General features: G+C 40.8%; 1 protein-coding gene across 1 annotated transcript; it reads left to right on the forward strand.

Annotated features, from left to right (window-relative positions):
* The first annotated feature begins 6,781 nt into the window (after nt 1-6,781).
* Nucleotides 6,782-8,350, forward strand: LOC139037680 (endogenous retrovirus group PABLB member 1 Env polyprotein-like). Its single transcript, XM_070474670.1, is given in 2 exon segments — nt 6,782-6,908; nt 6,911-8,350. Coding segments are annotated over 2 exon segments (1,431 nt in total). The 3' UTR covers nt 8,215-8,350.
* Nucleotides 8,351-14,974: the final 6,624 nt, after the last annotated feature.

The raw sequence follows: 14,974 nt of genomic DNA on the forward strand, positions 1-14,974 counted from the left end.
TTAGATTATATGCAGAGTACCTCATGAGAAATGCTGGGCTGGATGAAGCACAAGCTTGGATCAAGATTGCCAGGAGAAATATTAATAACCTCAGATATCCAGATGACACCACCCTTATGGCAGAAAGTGAAGAGGAACTAAAGAATCTCTTGATAAACGTGAAAGAGGAGAGTGAAAAAGTTGCCTTAAAACTCAACTTTCAAAAACTAAGATCATGGCATCTGGTCCTATCACTTCATGGCAAATAGATGAGGAAACAATGGAGACAGTGAGAGACTTTATTTTCTTGGGCTCCAAAATCACTTCAGATTGTGACTGCAGCCATGAAATTAAAAGACGCTTGCTCCTTGGAAGAAAAGCTATGCCCAACCTAGACAGCATATTAAAAAGCAGAGACATTACTTTGCTGACAAAGGTCCATCTAGTCAAAGCTACGGTTTTTTCAGCAGGCATGTATGGATGTGAGAGTTGGACCATAAAGAAAGCTGAGTGCCAAAGAATTGATGCTTTTGTACTATGATGTTGGAGAAGACTCTTGAGAGTCCCTTGGACTACAAGGAGATCAAACCAGTCCATCGTAAACGAAGTCAGTCCTGAATATTCTTTGAAACTGAAACTCCAATACTTCGGCCACCTTATGCAAAGAATTGACTCATTGGAAAAGACCCTGATACTGGGAAAGATCGAAGGCAGAAGGAGAAGAGGATGACAGAGGATGAGATGGTTGGATGGCATTACCGACTTGATGGACATGAGTTTGAGCCAGCTCCAGGAGTTGGTGATGGACAGGGAAGCCTGGCATGCTTCAGTCCACGGGGTTGCAAAGAGTGGGACATGACTGAGGACTGAACTGAACTGAACTTCCCTACTTTATCCTCACAGTGACCCGCTGAAACTTGTAAACATCCCTGTTCTACAGAAGACAAACTAAGGTTCAGTAACTTGCCAAAAGTTAGAAAAAGTGGCAGTGATAGCACTGAAACATAATCCTTTACTACTAAGTCTCGATCTTCCCATTACTTCACACTATCTACTTGTTACAAATACAAATGTAATTTAGAAATATATTGCACTGATGCGTCATCCCAGAGGACAATTCTTTGAGAATTTTAAGTAAGAAATTCTGAGGTACAAACTAAATTATTTTCCTGATTCATGATTGTGTGTGTGTGTGTGTGTGTATCTACATGCCCCAATGTTGTCCAAATGTTAAAATTAAAATAAGCTCAACACATATCTACTAAATATTAATTTGTCCAACCATATTTTCTTTTTTTCATAGGAATGAGTAGTTTCAATGTATAAATAGCAAAAACAGGTTAGTTCATTTATGTTTTCTTCATTATATGTTTTATACCCAGAATTGTGTTGGTACTAACTCTTGAATATAAATACATTATATTTTACTTTAAAATGATTTATGCTTTATGATGTATATGCGAAGTATTAATAATAGGCAGCCTGGAGAGGCATGATAGATTATGTTACTTTAAAATAAAAAAGAATTAATTTAATGTTTTTTAGTTTTTAAGTTAGATTTGTAGGCTAGGATGAAGTTGAAAAGAAGGTTTTTTTTTTTTTTTCCCTAAGTACAGTGCTCACTTATTCTGAGGTGAAAAATTTCTGTGTATCTTAGAAGGGCAATGACAGCTTTTTATGGCTAGGATGCTGTAAGAAAACTGCTTTTACCACATGATCAACTGCATTTGATGCCGACAAACTCACACCTGCATATTTCTGGGGCATTCAAGATTAAAATTTTAAAATCACTTAAGATTTTTGGACTGATCTCTTAAAAGACTGACTTCTGGTCTGTACTTTATCTCTTGTGGGTTATGTTTTTTTTTCATGAATGATGCAAAGGTGTGTTCTGTCTTTCCTTCTAGAGAGGAAGTTTCACCCAGGGTCTACAACATGGTGAAAGAATGAAATAACTTTGTGTATCTTTTCAATTACATCTCAGTATGTATGGTTTTTGTAATAAGATCGATAACACTATTTTTCTGTAAGAAATAAGGATACATCAGTCTGAAGAAATAATAAATAGAGAATCCCTTGTATCTATTTATAAAGTAAAAATATCTTCATAAGTCATCATCCCTGCTTCTGTGTCATGCCTACTTTGTTCAAGAGAACCTATTGTCCTGCCCATGGTGTATGTTCATATGCAAAATTTCAAAGTCAGTATTTTTAACATATTTTAAGCTATATTCATTACCTTTTTGTTAGTTCAGTTAATAAAATATGGCATATAAATGATAAGAAAAAGCATACTTTTTAGAAAGTAAAATGGATTTGTTCTAAAAATTTTGAGTTTCAATTCTCACTGATTTGGAATTCACTGTTGAGAGGGTAACAGGCAGGAAGGCCAGGGGTCTCCAAACAGAGGAAATAGGCTGCAAGTGCCAGACATTTTTATCTCTCTTAATTGGCAGGAGGAAACAAACCAGCGATATGTTTTTTCTTCACTATACAAATTTAAAAGGAGGTTTCTCTTAAAATGCTGTGTTGCCATGGCACCTGGTTTCACCTGAAGCTAACTCCTCTGAAACCTTGAGTTAACCAATACATTTCTTTTTCTTATGGAAATGTCTTAAGCTATGTTAATATACGCCAGACTCTATCTTCAAGTTGGTTCCGACAAACGGCCTAACCTATTTACTCAGATATTGTTCCCTAATCTATGTAAATGAAACTATTTGTTTGGTAATCTGTCCTTTTACAAGATTCAAGTCAATCATTTTATGGCCAGGGACGAATTATCTGGTGCCATTCTAAATTCTAAGACATTCCTTTCTTTTCATTAACAGACTGTGAGTGACTATATAACATACAGCTAAAGACTAGGAGGGGGGTACTCTTTTGCCCCCTTCTGATGCTTATGTCAGAAGCTTTCTCTATCCCCTTTATACTTTAATAAAACTTTATTACACAAAAGCTCTGAGCAATCAAGCTTCGTCTCTGGCCCCGGATTGAATTCGTCTCCTCCGGAGGCCTAGAATCCCAGCATCTTATCGTTCAGCAACAACCTTTCATTTTGGGGGCTCGTCCAGGATCCTTCAGGACAAGGTAAGGATGCTCGGAGCTCTAGTTCTTTGTTCTCTTAGGGAACACATTTTCCACTGTACTTTACTAAATCTACGGTGTGTTTGTGCTTTGCCCTGCGCGAAGCAAGTGAGGAGCCCTGCTCTGTGGTTCTGCAGCGACCTCATAAGGCTTATGGCAGAAACCTGTCGGGGGTTTATACCGACCTGCTAACGACAAGATGCAACAAATGTCTCCCTCGGGAACTGACCAGAAATGGGCAAAGCGTGTGGACCGAACTCTTCCTTCTCGGTCAAACTTTTCGGTCTCTTTGACCATTTCAGAACTCCTTGAGAATTAGAAGTACTAACCTAATCTATCGGATCATAGGCTTTCAAGGGGCTTGTTGAAACTTATTCCGTGCTTACTGAAGCCCCTGGCCCACTTTCTTCCTGATCCGCTTCCGTAATGGGACTGTCTGGCTGAGCCAAAAGTTATTATTTCAGTTATTTCTATCTTGCAACTGGGATTCTGTGCTATTTTCACACGAATATCTTATAGTGCCAGAATCACCCTCACCCCTTTTGGGGAGGGATATACTGAGCAAGGCCCATGCCTCTGTTTTCATGAATATGGAGCCCTCCCTTTCTCTCCCTTTAGTTGAACAAAATGTGAATCCTAGAGTATGGGCTGATGGAAAAATCTGTGGGTCGAGCACAAAATGCTATTCCTGTAGTTGTCAAGCTCAAAGACCCACACTTATTCCCACATAAGAAGCAGTATCCACTGAAACCTGAGGTTAAGGAAGGGTTAAAACCCATCATTGAGAATTTAAAGGAGCAGGGACTGTTAGTTCCCTGTAACAGTCCATGGAACACTCCTATTTTGGGTATAAAGAAATCAAATGATAAATGTAGACTAGCTCAAGATTTACAAATAATAAATGAGGCTGTGGTTCCTTTACACCCCGTGGTGCCTAATCCTTATACTCTATTGTCTGAAATTCCTTAATGAGCCAAATATTTCTCAGTAATTGATTTGAAAGATGCCTTCTACTCAGTGTCTATGGCAGAGAAAAGTCAATTTCTATTTGCCTTTGAAGACCCTGCGCAGCCAGCTTCTCAGTTAACCTGGACAGTTTTGCCTCAGGGATTTCGTGACAGTCCTCGCTTATTTGGGCAAAGTTTGTCACAGGATCTACAAAACTTTAATAGCTCTGAAGCGGTAGTGTTACAATATGTAGATGATATTTTGCTGTGTGCTAAGGCTGAGGAAGCTTGTCATGAGCCTCAGAAGACTTCTTAAAATTTCTGACAGGCTGAGGTTACAAGACATCAAGAAAAAAGGCTCAGCAATCTGCTAGATATCTGGGCCTAATCATATCAGAAGGGACTAGGGCCATAGGCCCTGAGAGAATTAAACCTATACTAAACCATCCCCTACCTATGACTTTAAGACAATTGAGAGGATTTTTGGGAATCACAGGCTACTGTCGTATTTGGATTCCGGGCTATGGGGAACTTGCCCGGCCTTTATATAAACTTATAGCTGAAACTCAGCAGGCCCAAACCGACAAACTGGCTTGGTCTCCAGATACTCAAAAGGCTTTTAAGGTTCTTCAGACTGCTCTCCTGCAAGCTCCAGCTTTGAGTTTGCCCACAGGGTCAGAATTTAACTCGCTTGTCACTGAAAGAAAAGGTGTGGCCTTGAGAGTTTTGTCACAACCCCGAGGGCCTCACCAGCAACCTATTGCTTATCTAAGCAGAGAACTAGATGTAATTGCACGTGGGTGGCCCCACTGCTAAGAGTAATTGGAGCCACGGCTTTATTAGCACCTGAAGCTTTAAAAATAATTAATGGACGAAAGCTTACTGTACTGACTTCTCATGATGTGAGTGGAATCTTAAATTCTAAGTTAATATTTGGATGACAGACAGTAGGCTTCTTAAATATCAGTCATTGTTGTTAGAAGGACCAGTAACTAAGCTTAAAGTTTGTGAAAATTTAAATCCTGCTACTTTCCTTCCTGAGAGGGAAAATGAAACACCTGATCACAATTGTTCTCAATTCCTAACTTTAAACTATGCAGCTCAGGAGGATTTAATGGATACCCCATTAGACAATCCTGACATGGAAATATTTACAGATGGCAGTTCTTTTGTTCGGGATGGAAAGCGTAAAGCAGGTTATGCTGTGGTGACTGCTGAACAGGTTTTGGAAGCAAAATCTCTCCCCCAGGGAACCAGTGCCCAGTTAGCGGAGCTTGTGGCCCTGACCCGAGCTCTAGAGTTAAGCAAAGGGCAACGTGTGAATATTTACACTGATTCTAAGTATGCTTATTTAACTTTACACGCTCATGCTGCAATATGGAAAGAAAGACAGTTTAAAACAGCAAAAGGAGAACTATTAAGCATTTCAGAGAGATTGAGAGACTTTTAACTGCTATCTATTGTCCTAAAGAAGTAGTGGTTATGCATTACAAAGGGCACAGCAGGGATGGGAGTAAAGTAGCTGCCGGTAACCTGTTAGCTGACTCTCAAGCCAAAAAAGCGGTTACGAAACCCCTTCCCTACAGATGCCTTTGATCTGGACAGGTCCTGTGGAACAGGAAAAGTCACAATATACTGAGGAAGAATTAAAAAGATATGAGAAAAGAGGAGCAAAGATCACTGATAAAGGATGGTTATAGTCCGAGGATGGACGATTAATAATTCTGAAAATGCTCAGTGGAAAATTCTTAAGGGTTTGCATCAGAGTTATCATTTGGGTGTAGAAAGTACTTACCAGATGGCTTCTCGTTTGTTTGAAGGTAAAAATGTAATGAAAACTTTAAAGAACATTATCAAGCGGTGTGAGGTTTGTCAGAAAAATAACCCAAAGACTGAAAAGCTAGCAACATCTGGATTACAATGAAAGGGAAAGTATTCTGGAGAGGACTGGGAAATTGATTTTATTCATATGCCAAAAGCTAATAGATATTCTTGCTTACAAGTTTGGGTGGATACTTTTACTGGATGGATTGAGGCTTTCCCCTGTCGTGGTGAACGAGCTAAGGAGGTTATAAAGATTTTAATCCATGAAATTATCCCCAGGTTTGGGCTGCCACGGAGCCTTCAGAGTGACAATGGCTCCGCCTTTAAAGCTGCTGTAACTCAGGGGGTGTCTAAAGCTCTAGGGATAGAGTATCACTTACACTGTTCCTGGAGACCCCAATCCTCAGGAAAGGTTGAAAAAGCTAATGACATTATCAAAAGACATCTGCGCAAATTAACTCAGGAGATGCAGGACAACTGGATTAAAGTCCTACCCACAGCTTTAATGAGGGCTCAAACTGTCCCAAAAAAGGAGGGGCTGTCCCCCTTTGAATGTATTTATGGAAGGCCTTTCTTATGCACAGACATTGTTATAGATCCTGAAGCCTTGGAGTTAACTAATTGTGTAACTCAGCTCTCAGCTTTTCAACAGGCATTAACAGAACTCTGGCAGATGACTCCTGACCCAGACTCTGAATCAAGCAAGCCTCTATTTGAGCAAGGAACCGAGGTCCTCATAAAAACATTGGGGTCTGGGGGCCCATCCCTTGAGCCCCTCTGGGAAGGCCCTTACCAGGTTATTCTTTCTTCTCCCACAGCTGTCAAAGTGCCAGGAATTGATTCATGGGTACATCACACTCGAGTTAAGAGGTGGCACCCTGACCAAAACTAAGTGACTTCATTTTATGTTTTTACTTTCTATGCTCTGACTTTATATGTTTCAGATGGGCCTGATAATCTATGTGAGCCTATTTCTGCTGGCTCCAGAAATCCTGAATCTGCAGTTTGATCCTCAAGACAATGCCTTCCTGTCCTGGGCTCACTCCTATGCTGCATTCCACAATCAGTCTAACGCTGGGTCTGCGGAGCACTCCCCTCTTCATCAGTGGAAGGCTTCCCATGGTGGACATCTCCACTTCAAGGAAAAGACTTTCTCCAGGTCTGCGAATACCTTCGACAACAATCACAGGTGATGCCTCTTCTTCGTCTGATGACATCTAACAACCCTAGAATGGACTGGTGCAATACTTTGTACCATAACTATAGACATAACATGACTTTTAATTTTGATTATACACTGTCTCAGTTTAATGACTATTTTGCTACACATAAGACAAATAGGTCTAGATCTGATGTTTTTTTACCTGACCTTTATCAAATATGGTATGAGGTTTTATGGCTAACTCCTGAAAAAGGACGTCTAATATCTACTGCCCCTATATGCTGGGAACAAACAGAGCCATCCCCCAATGTTAGCCAACAACTTAATTACAATGATTGGAAACAATTGGGATTTTTGCCTCAGGAAATATGTAACATAATCATTCCCGTGTTTTCCAACCCCAGTTCAGGATCTCCCTTTGTCTGGCCAGGCACTAGTTGGGACTGGATATCTCAGTCATGCTGGCTTGCTTCAAACGAAACTTATTGGATATGTGGCTCTTACCTGTGGGCTTGGCTTCCCCCTGGCTGGATAGGGAGATGCACCCTGGGTCTAGCCTTTACTCACAGCTTTATATTTTCAGAGCTTCCAGAGAAACCTGCTAATTTACCTCACCTTAAAACTCGGTGGGCAAGGTCTGTATTTCACTGGTATGATTATTTGGCTGCAGTGTTTGTCCCCTCTTTGGGAACTGCAGGTGTTATGCTTCGAGTGGATGCTTTGACTAATTTTACTCAACAGTCATTACAAGATTCTCAAAAAGCGATTTCAGCTCTTAATGCTGAACAAGCACAAATGAGAAAGGTGGTTTTACAGAACAGATTGGCTTTACATATTCTGACAGCTGCACAAGGAGGAACTTGTGCCATCATTCATACTCAATGCTGTACATATATACCTGAGATGAGCACTAATGTTACTCATTTTACTAAACACATGAACAAGATGATTGGGGCCATGGATACTCCTGAAGTCTCAATTGCCTCACTTTGGGAGATGTTAACTAGTTCCCCATGGTGGAAATCTATCTTAATTACAATAATTCTGATTGTTTTGTTTTTGCTGTTTGCTCCCTGCATCTGTAACTGTATAACTGGATTTTTTTCTAGTCGCATGAAAGCTTTTAAGTTGCAAATGGTTGCTCAAACTCCTGCTATCACTGCAGCTTCTTCCGACTACTATTTGGGGCCCCTGGATCAGACATCCTCAATATGAGGATTAGGAGAATATGTTGCCTCACCAATTTAGGGACAATGCCCCTTGTCAGCTCGGAAGCAGTTATGGAATGAGAACAACGCCCCCTTTCCCTAGGCAACATAATTCTCCTAAAAGAAAAGGGGGGAATGAGAGGGTAACAGGCAGGAAGGCCAGGGATCTCCAAATGGAGGAAAAAGGCTGCAAGTGCCAGATATTTTTATCTCTCTTAAGCGGCAGAAGGAAACAAACCAGCAATATGTTTCTCCTTCTCTGTACAAATTTAAAAGGAGGTTTCTTTTAAAATGCTGTGTTGCCATGACACCTGGTTTCACCTGAAGCTAACTACTCTCAAACCTTGAGTTAACCAATACATTTCTTTTTCTTATGGAAATGTTATCTTAAGCTATGTTAATGTACCCCAGACTCTATCTTCAAGTTGGTTCCGCCAAACGGCCTAACCTACTTACTCAGATATTGTTCCCTAATCTATGTAAATGAAACTATTTGTTTGGTAATCTGTCCTTTTACAAGATTCAAGTCAATCATTTTATGGCCAGGGATGAATTATCTGGTGCCATTCTAAATTCTAAGACATTCCTTTCTTTTCTTTAACAGACTGTAAGTGACTATATAACATACAGCTAAAGACTAGGAGGGGGGTACTCTTTTGCCCCCTTCTGATGCCTATGTCAGAAACTTTCTCTATCCCCTTTATACTTTAATAAAACTTTATTACACAAAAGCTCTGAGCGATCCAGCCTCATCTCTGGCCCTGGATTGAATTTGTCTCCTCCGGAGGCCAAGAATCCCGGTGTCTTATCGTTCAGCAACAACCTTTCACTGTGACACCCCCTTGGCTTCCAAAAGAACTGCAGGCCAAACAGACCTTGCAAGTTGGCACCAAGAGGTCTCTGAAAGGCTACAACACATTTGCATTTAGCTGCTCTTTCTCTTAAATACATGTATTTTTCATGTGTGCGAACACATGTTTGTGTCCACAGCCTTGAAATTCTGTGAGGCCAGCCCTACTCTCCTCCTCTTTACTTCCTGAATTGCTCAACATTTTTGTGCTCTCACAACCTTGTAACTCTTTCATTGGATGTATCACGCTTCATTAAATTTTTGTTTATATTCTTATTCCCAGTGTAAGCTTGATACAGACACTGTGCCCTATTTTAAAAATGAAAAAAATGTAGCATAATAGTTTCTCAAGAAATATTTGATTAACTGATGTGCATGGTATATTATTTACTGGAGGCAGTAGTGTAGTAGTTAGAAGTCACAAGTCTTTGGGACTTCAGTGTCGGTTCTGGGTCTTTATTCACTAGCTGCTCTTACATTTTTTTTTTTTTTTTTTAAACCTGATATATAAAACATGAATTTGCCAGTTGCTGAGGCAGAGTTTGCTATGATCAGTGTATTCTCTTGGCAAAACGCTGTTAGTCTTTGTCTGCCTCGTTTTGTATTGCAAGGCCAAATTTGCCTGTTACTCCAGGTATCTTTTGACTTCCTACTTTTGCATTCCAGTCCCCTACTATGAAAACGACTTCTTCGCTTTCTCTTCCTCTTCACTTTCTGCCCTAAAGAAAAAGAAAGTGAAGTCGCTCAGTCGTGTCCCACTCTTTGGAACCCATGGAGCCTACCATGCTCCTCTGTCCATGGGATTTTCCAGACAAGAGTACTGGAGTGGGTTGCCATTTCCTTCTCCAGAGGATCTTCCTGACCCAGGGATCGTATCTGTGTCTCCCTCACTGTAGACAGACCCTTTACCGTCTGAGCCACTTTTGCCTCTAACAGCTCAAATATATGGCACAACTTCGATTAGTGAGTCACTATTATTTATTAAATGTTTATGTTATCAGTTCAGTTCAGTTCCTCAGTCATGTCCGACTTTTTGCAACCCTGTGGACTGCAGCATACCAGGCTTCTTCACTGTCAATCACCAACTCACGGAGCTTGCTCAAACTCATATCCATCGAGTTAGTGATGCCATCCATCCATCTCATCCTCTGTCTTCCCCTTCTGCTCCTGCCTTCAATCTTGCCCAGCATCAGCGTCTTTTCCAATGAGTCAGTTCTTTAATCAGGTGGCCAAAATATTGGACCTTCAGCTTCAGCATCAATCCTTCCAATGAATATTCAAGACTGACTTCCTTTACGATGGACTGGTTTGATTTTCTTGCAGTCCAAGGGACTCTCAAGAGTCTTCTCCAACACCACAGTTCAAAAGCATCAATTCTTTGTCACTCAGCTTTCTTTATGGTCCAACTCTCACATTTATACATGATTACTAGAAAAACCGTAGCTTTGACTAGAAGGACCTTTGTTGGCAAAGTAATGTCATTGCTTTTTAATATGCTGTCTAGGTTGGGCATAGCTTTTCTTCCAAGGAGCAAGCGTCTTTTAATTTCATGGCTGCAGTCACGATCTGCAGTGATTTTGGAGCCCAAGAAAAGAAAGTCTCTCAGTGCTTCCATTGTTTCCCCATCTATTTGCCATGAAGTGATGGGATCAGATGCCATGATCTTAAGTTTTTGAAAGTTGAGTTTTAAGGCAACTTTTTCACTCTCCTCTTTCACTTTCATCAAGAGGCTCTTTAATTCTTCTTTGTTTTCTGCCATAAGGGTGGTGTCATCTGAGGTTATTGATATTTCTCCTGGCAATCTTGATTCCAGCTTGTGCTTAATCCAGCCCAGTGTTTCTCATGATGTACTCTGTATATAAGCTAAATAAGAAGGGTGACAATATACAACCTTGTCGAACTCCTTTCACAATTTGGAACCAGTCTGTTCCATGTCTGGTTCTAACTGTTGCTTCTTGGCTTGCATACAGATTTCTCAGGAGGCAAGTAAGGTGGCCTGGTATCCCCATCTCTTGAAGAATTTTCTACAGTTTGATGTGATGCACACAGTCAAAGGCTTTGGAGTAATGAATAAAGCAGAAGTAGATATTTTTCTGGAACTCTCTTGCTTTTCTATGATGCAACAGATGTTAGCAATTTGACCTCTGGTTATTTTGCCTTTTCTACATCCAGTTTGAACATCTGGAAGTTCTCGATTCATATACTGCTGAAACCTGGCTTGGAGAATTTTGAGCATTACTTTGCTAGCATATGAGGTGAGTGTAGTTGTGTTTGAACATTCTTTGGCATTGCCTTTTTTTGGGATTGGAATGAAAACTGACCTTTTCCAGTCCTGTGACTACTGCTGAGTTTTCCAACTTTGCTGGCATATTGAGTGCAGTACTTTCACAGCATCATTTTTAAGGATTTGTAATTGCTCAATTCAAATTCCATCATGTCTACTAGCTTTGTTCATAGTGATGCTTTCTAAGGTCCACTTGACTTCACATTCCAGAATGTCTGGCTCTAGGTGTGTGATCACACCATCGTGATTATCTGGGCCTTGAAGATCTTTCTTGTACAGTTCTTCTGTGTATTCTTGATACCTCTTCTTAATATCTTCTACTTCTGTTAGGTCCATATCATTTCTTTCCTTTATCGTGACCATCCTTGCATGGAATGTTCCCTTGGTATCTCTAATTTTCTTGAAGAGATCTCTAAGCTTTCCCATTCTACTGCTTTCCTCTATTTCTTTGCATTGATCACTGAGGAAGGCTTTCTTATCTCTCCTTGCTATTCTTTGCAACTCTGCATTCAAATGTGTATATCTTTCTTTTTCTCCTTTGCCTTTAGCATCTCTTCTTTTCTCAGCTATTTGTATCCCTTCCTCAGACAATCATTTTGCCTTTTAGCATTTCTTTTCCATGGGATGGTCTTGATCCTTGCCTCCTGTACAGTGTCACAAACCTCTGTCTATAGTTCTTCAAACACTCTGTCTATCAGATCTAATCCCTTGAATCCATTTGTCACTTCCACTGTATAATCATAAGGGATTTGATTTAGGTCATACCTGTATAGTCTAGTGGTTTCCCTACTTTCTTCAATTTATGTCTGAATTTTACAATAAAGAATTCATGTTCTGAGCCACAGTCAGCTCATGGTCTTGTTTTAATTGACTGCTTAGACCTTCTCCATCTTTGGCTGGAAAAAATAATAATCAATCTGATTCAGTATTGGTCATCTGGTGATGTTCATGGGTAGAGTTTTCTGTTGTGTTGTTGGAAGAGGGTGTTTGCTATGACCAGTGTGTTCTCTTGGCAAAATTCTCGTAGCCTTTGCCCTGCTTCATTCTGTACTCCAAGACCAAATTTGTCTGTTTCTCCATGTAACTCTTGACTTCCTCCTTTTGCATTCCAGTCCCCTATGATGAAAAGGACATCTTCTTTTGGTGTTAGTTCTAGAAAGTCTTGCAAGTCTTCATACAACCTTTCAACTTCAGCTTCTTCAGCATTACTTGTTGGGGGATGGACTTGGATTACTATGTTATTGAACGGTTTGCCTTGGAAATGAACAGAGATCATTCTGTCATTTTTGAGATTGCATCCAAGTACTGCATTTTGGACTCCTTTGTTGACTATGATGGCCTTTCCATTTCCTATAAGAAATTCTTGCCCACAGTAGTAGATGTAATTGTCATCTGAATTAAATTCACCCATTCCAGCCCATTTTAGTTCACTGATTCCTAAAATGTTGATGTTCACTCTTGCCATCTCACGTTTGACCACTTCTGATTTACCTTGATTCCTGGACATAACATACCAGGTTCCTATGCAATATTGTTCTTTACAGCATTGGGCTTTAATTCAATCACCAGTCATATAACAACCTGGGTGTTGCTTTTGCTTTGGCTGCATCTCTTCATTCTTTCTGGGATTATTTCTCCACACTCCTCCATTAACATATTGGGCACCTACCAATTTAGGGAGTTCTTCTTTCAGTGTCATATATTTTTGCCTTTTTGTACTGTTCATGGGGTTCTCAAGGCAAGAAGACTGAAGTGGTTTGCTATTTCCTTCTCCAGTGGACCGCATTTTGTCAGAACTCTCCACCATAGCCCGTCTGTCTTTGTTGGCTCTACACAGCATGGCTCGCAGTTTCATTGAGTTAGACAAGGCCATGGTCCATGTGAGAGACTGACTGTGGAGGAAACTGGATCCTGCTGTGTTGAGTGGGGCCATGCTCAGTAAATCTTTAATTCAGTTTTCTGTTTATGGGCAGGGCTGTGTTCCCTCCCTGTTGTTTGACCTGATACCAAACCTTGGTGGAGTTAATGAAGATGATGGCGGCCTCCTTCCAAAGGAGGCACTGCTGCATTCAGTGCCCCCAACCCTGCAGCAGGCCATGGCAGACCCATGCCTCTGCTGGAGACTCCTGGACACTCACAGGCAAGTTTGGGGCAGTTTCTTGTAGGGTCACTGCTCCTTTCTCCTGGATCCTGGTGCACACAAGGTTCTGTTTATGCCCTCCAAGAGCCTATTTCCCCAGTCCTATGGAAATTCTGTAATCAAATCCCACTTGCCTCCAAAGTCAGTTTCCCTGGGGGTTCTCAGTCCCTTTTCCAGATCCCCTGATTGGAAAATCTGTTGTTGGCCCTAGAACTTTCTTAACAGTGTAAGAATTTATTTGGTATAATTGTTCTGCAGTTTGTTGGTTGTCTGCTTTGTGGTTCTAAGGTGGGGTTAATGGCAACCTCTTCCAAAAGGGGCTTATGCCATATGCTGTGTGACCCAGGTCTGTTGCACCCAGAGCCCCTGCCCCTCTGGCAGGCCACTGCTGACCTGTACCTTCTCAGGAGACAATCAAACTCTCACAGGCAGGCCTGGATCAGTCTCTGTGGGGTGTCTGTATCCTGCTGTGCAGTAGGTTTTGTTTGAACCCTCTGAGGCTGTCTGGCAGTTATGGGGTTTGAATTCTAAATGTGATTTCACCCCTTCTACCATCTTGCTGGGGCTTCTCCTTTGCCGTTGGATGTGGGGTATCTTTTTTTGGGGGGATCCAACATTCTCCTGTCAATGATTGTTCAGCAGTGAGTTGTGATTTTGGAGTTCTTGCAGCAGATAACCACATGTCCTTCTACTCAGTCATCTTGTGTGCAACTTGTGTGTAGTTTATTGTATATCAGACACTTTTCTAAGCTTTATTTTAAAATTTTGCTACCAAGACAAGGCAAAATAAAGTGCGTTAATTACTCATTATCTACTAATGAGCTATTTAAATAGATAAGATTTAGTCTCTGCTTTTGGAGTTTCAATAAACACCTTACCTTACTGTCCCTTCTTATAAGAACATGTTTACATGAGCTGTAGACCTAATGCTTGTGTCCCTCCCCCCAGAATTCATATGTTAAATCCCAATGCCCATTGTAATGGTATTTGAAGGTGGGGCCTTTGTGGGGTGATGAGGTCACAAGGATGTAGCAGTTATGAATGGATTGGTGCCCCTATAAAGAGACCCCAGACAGCTCCCTTATCCCTTCCGCCTTGTGAGGACACAGCAAGAAAATAGCCATGTATGAGCCAAAAAGTGGGCAAGAGCCCAGACACTGAACCTGCTTGTGTCTTGAACTCCAGCTCCAGAACTTTGGGAAATAAATGTCTGTTGTTTATAAATACCAGTCTATGATACTTTGTTATAGTAACTGAATGGATTGAGGTAGCACACAGTATCCATAACTGTAACAATCTTTCCCACGAGAAACACATTTAACTCCCTTGAATAAAAATGAAGGATATCCTTACTTATCACAGTGGCAGTAAATTGCTAGATTACAACGTTTGTACCACCATCTCTGTTTCATTTTGTAAACATGCTTCCATCTCTCTGGAGACCTCCTTATTCTCTAACTATATCCACACCAGATGTTAACCAAACAAGATGA

Source organism: Odocoileus virginianus, chromosome 12, assembly GCF_023699985.2.
Source record: "Odocoileus virginianus isolate 20LAN1187 ecotype Illinois chromosome 12, Ovbor_1.2, whole genome shotgun sequence".
Lineage (NCBI taxonomy): Eukaryota > Metazoa > Chordata > Mammalia > Artiodactyla > Cervidae > Odocoileus > Odocoileus virginianus.